The 2,500-nt window shown below is 50.0% G+C and overlaps 1 protein-coding gene across 1 annotated transcript in view; it reads right to left on the reverse strand.

Moving 5' to 3' along the window:
* Window positions 1-2,500, reverse strand: part of jak1 (Janus kinase 1) — a 35,709-nt gene that overhangs the window by 7,387 nt on the left and 25,822 nt on the right. Inside the window, exons 16-19 of the mRNA XM_080833140.1 lie at window positions 1,377-1,528; window positions 913-1,063; window positions 291-578; window positions 1-63 (exon numbers count right to left, since the gene is read on the reverse strand). The exon at window positions 1-63 is cut by the window's left edge and continues 4 nt beyond it. Coding sequence (XP_080689266.1) covers window positions 1-63; window positions 291-578; window positions 913-1,063; window positions 1,377-1,528 — 654 coding nt within the window. The remainder of the gene's footprint in view (window positions 64-290; window positions 579-912; window positions 1,064-1,376; window positions 1,529-2,500) is intronic.

Raw genomic sequence — 2,500 nt, forward strand, 5'->3', positions numbered from 1 at the left:
GCAGGTAATCCTTTAGACTGCCCATTGGCAGGTACTCCATGATGAGCTTGATAGATCTGCCACCTGCAGAACACACACACACACACATACACACACACACACACACACGTCATTGATCTAGCTGGTTTACTGAATGAGACTGAGCTCAAGGCCAGTGGGTTTGTCTTGTTGAAAGCCTATGAGAATGAATGTTCCACTCTTCATATGGCAGAATGGTAGTGAGTGTGAGTGTGTGTGTGTGTGTGTGTGTGTGTGTGTGTGTGTGTGTGTGTGTGTAAAGAGTGGCGTACCCTCCTCGTTGCAGATGCCCTTGTACTTGACAATGTTCTCGTGGTAGAGCTCTTTGAGGATGCCGATCTCACACCACAGGTTGCTGCTCTGCTCCTCGCTGTTCTCCGGCTTCAGAGACTTCACCGCCACCAGTTCTCCGGTGCGGTCCCCACGCGGGTCATAGCGACACAGCTCCACCTTGCCAAAGTGACCCTCTCCCAGGTCTCTGACCTTCTTTAGATACCTCTTCTCAAACATGGTGGGGTCGACCTCTAGAGTGGAGGGATCTGGCAGAGAGATGGATGGGTCTGCAGAGAGAGTACACTACATTTAGTGCAAGAAAGACCAAAGCCATGGGATCAAGCAAATACGTTAACAATAGATTTATAATCAAGGGTTAACCACCGAATTCAGTTTCCCAGGCGGATGTAAAACTGAAGAATCTGCCATAGTGAATCAACTGCCAGAAACCAATGGCAATGTGCATTTGGAGTTGTTAATCTCATCCACCGGGTGGCAGTGTTGAGGATTAACAACCCTGTTTACAATTCACATGTGGAGCGGAATAAAAACTAGGGTGTGCTTTAAAAAGATGATTTGTGGGATTTGTATTTTTTTTTCATCAGGTCTCTGCTCTCTTACTCTGCTCCTCCAGCATGTCGATGTCCCTGACGATGGCCCTGAAGAAGGGGCGCTTGCGGGGGTCGTAAGTCATGCAGTGGGTCATGAGCTCGGCCAGCTCCTTGCAGTCTGGGGTGGCTAGCTGACACTGGGCTGCGTAGAAGCGCTCCTTCTGCTCGGACACAGAGAGGGGGTGAGAGAGAGACCACAGGAGGGAGGGAGAAGAGAAAAACACAGGGCAAAGAGAAAGAAAGCCACCGAGTGGAAAGTGTAAGAGACGGGGCAACAAGTGGATAGAGATGGAGAGAAGGAAAGAGGACAGAGAGAAAAGGAATGAGATTGGAAGCAAAGAGACAGAGGGAGAGGGTGAAAAGGAAGTGGAGACAAATGAACACAGATTGACAGGAGATCAACATTCAGACAGTTCCATCCAGACAGCACTGATTCTAAATGTGCTGTGCATTCCTCCTTGCTGGAGACGGTACCTCAGTCAGCCTCTTGTCTTTGAGGGGCACCTCGCCGTTGTAGCAGATCTCCCACAGGGTCGTACCAAAGCCCCACTTATCAGCCGGCACACCCAGGCTAGTGGGGTCCTCCAAACACTCGGGTGCTATCCATGGAATCCTCTCCACACATTCTGTAGGGGCAATACACACACACACACACACACACACACACACACACACACACACACACACACACACACACACACACACACACACACACACACACACACACACACACACACACACACACACACACACACACACACGTTATGTATTTGTGATGTGATGGGCACTGGCAAGAACTGTCTTCAGTAAACATGAGGTCAAATGAATGCAATCTGTTTGTGAGACTGACAGCTCCACAACAAAACCACTGTACATAGAATATTGGGCCTGCATGGTGTGTCTATATTAAGCTGATTTCTCTGTTCCTGGATTTTCCCTCAGATGCCCAGGAAGAGACATCATTGTGTAACATGATCTTCTGGCAGGAGTTCAACAAATTCCCACAAACGGACACACCAACTGACACACACCCACACCCCCACACACACACACACTCGAAACAATCAAGCTCTTCCAGTAACAGCCACTAAAAGATAGTGCAGAGTCATGATGGATGAGTATGGACCCTGACGGAAAGTCAGTGTGGGGTGGGGGAGATTTCTGATTGGCTAGGTGCCAACAGATTTCCAGTCATCCATGGTGTATGTGAACTCAGCTCCACGCCCACAGGAAAGCAGTGACAGCCTCACAGGCTGATTCTGAGGCTGGGCTCTAAGCCACCAGGCTGGGCTGGGCTCACCTCAGCGCAGGTAGAATGGCACAGATGGAGTCTGCTCACTTGTGACTCACACAGGCCCTGAGCCTTGGGATGAATACAGCAGCAGTGACACCACCTCTGGGTGTTATGTGTGTGATGGAGCCCAGGCCATGGCAAGCAGTACGGATCTAGTCTACTTGTACTCCCAAGAGGTCGTGAGAAGAACAGACTAGTCCTCAGACTGCCCCTTGGCTGACCCAGAGCAGTGTGTGTGTGTGTGTGTGTGTGTGTGTGTGTGTGTGTGTGTGTTTGTGTGTGTGTGTGTTTACGTGCACGTCAA

This window comes from Sprattus sprattus, assembly GCF_963457725.1.
Source record: "Sprattus sprattus genome assembly, chromosome: 2".
NCBI lineage: Eukaryota > Metazoa > Chordata > Actinopteri > Clupeiformes > Clupeidae > Sprattus > Sprattus sprattus.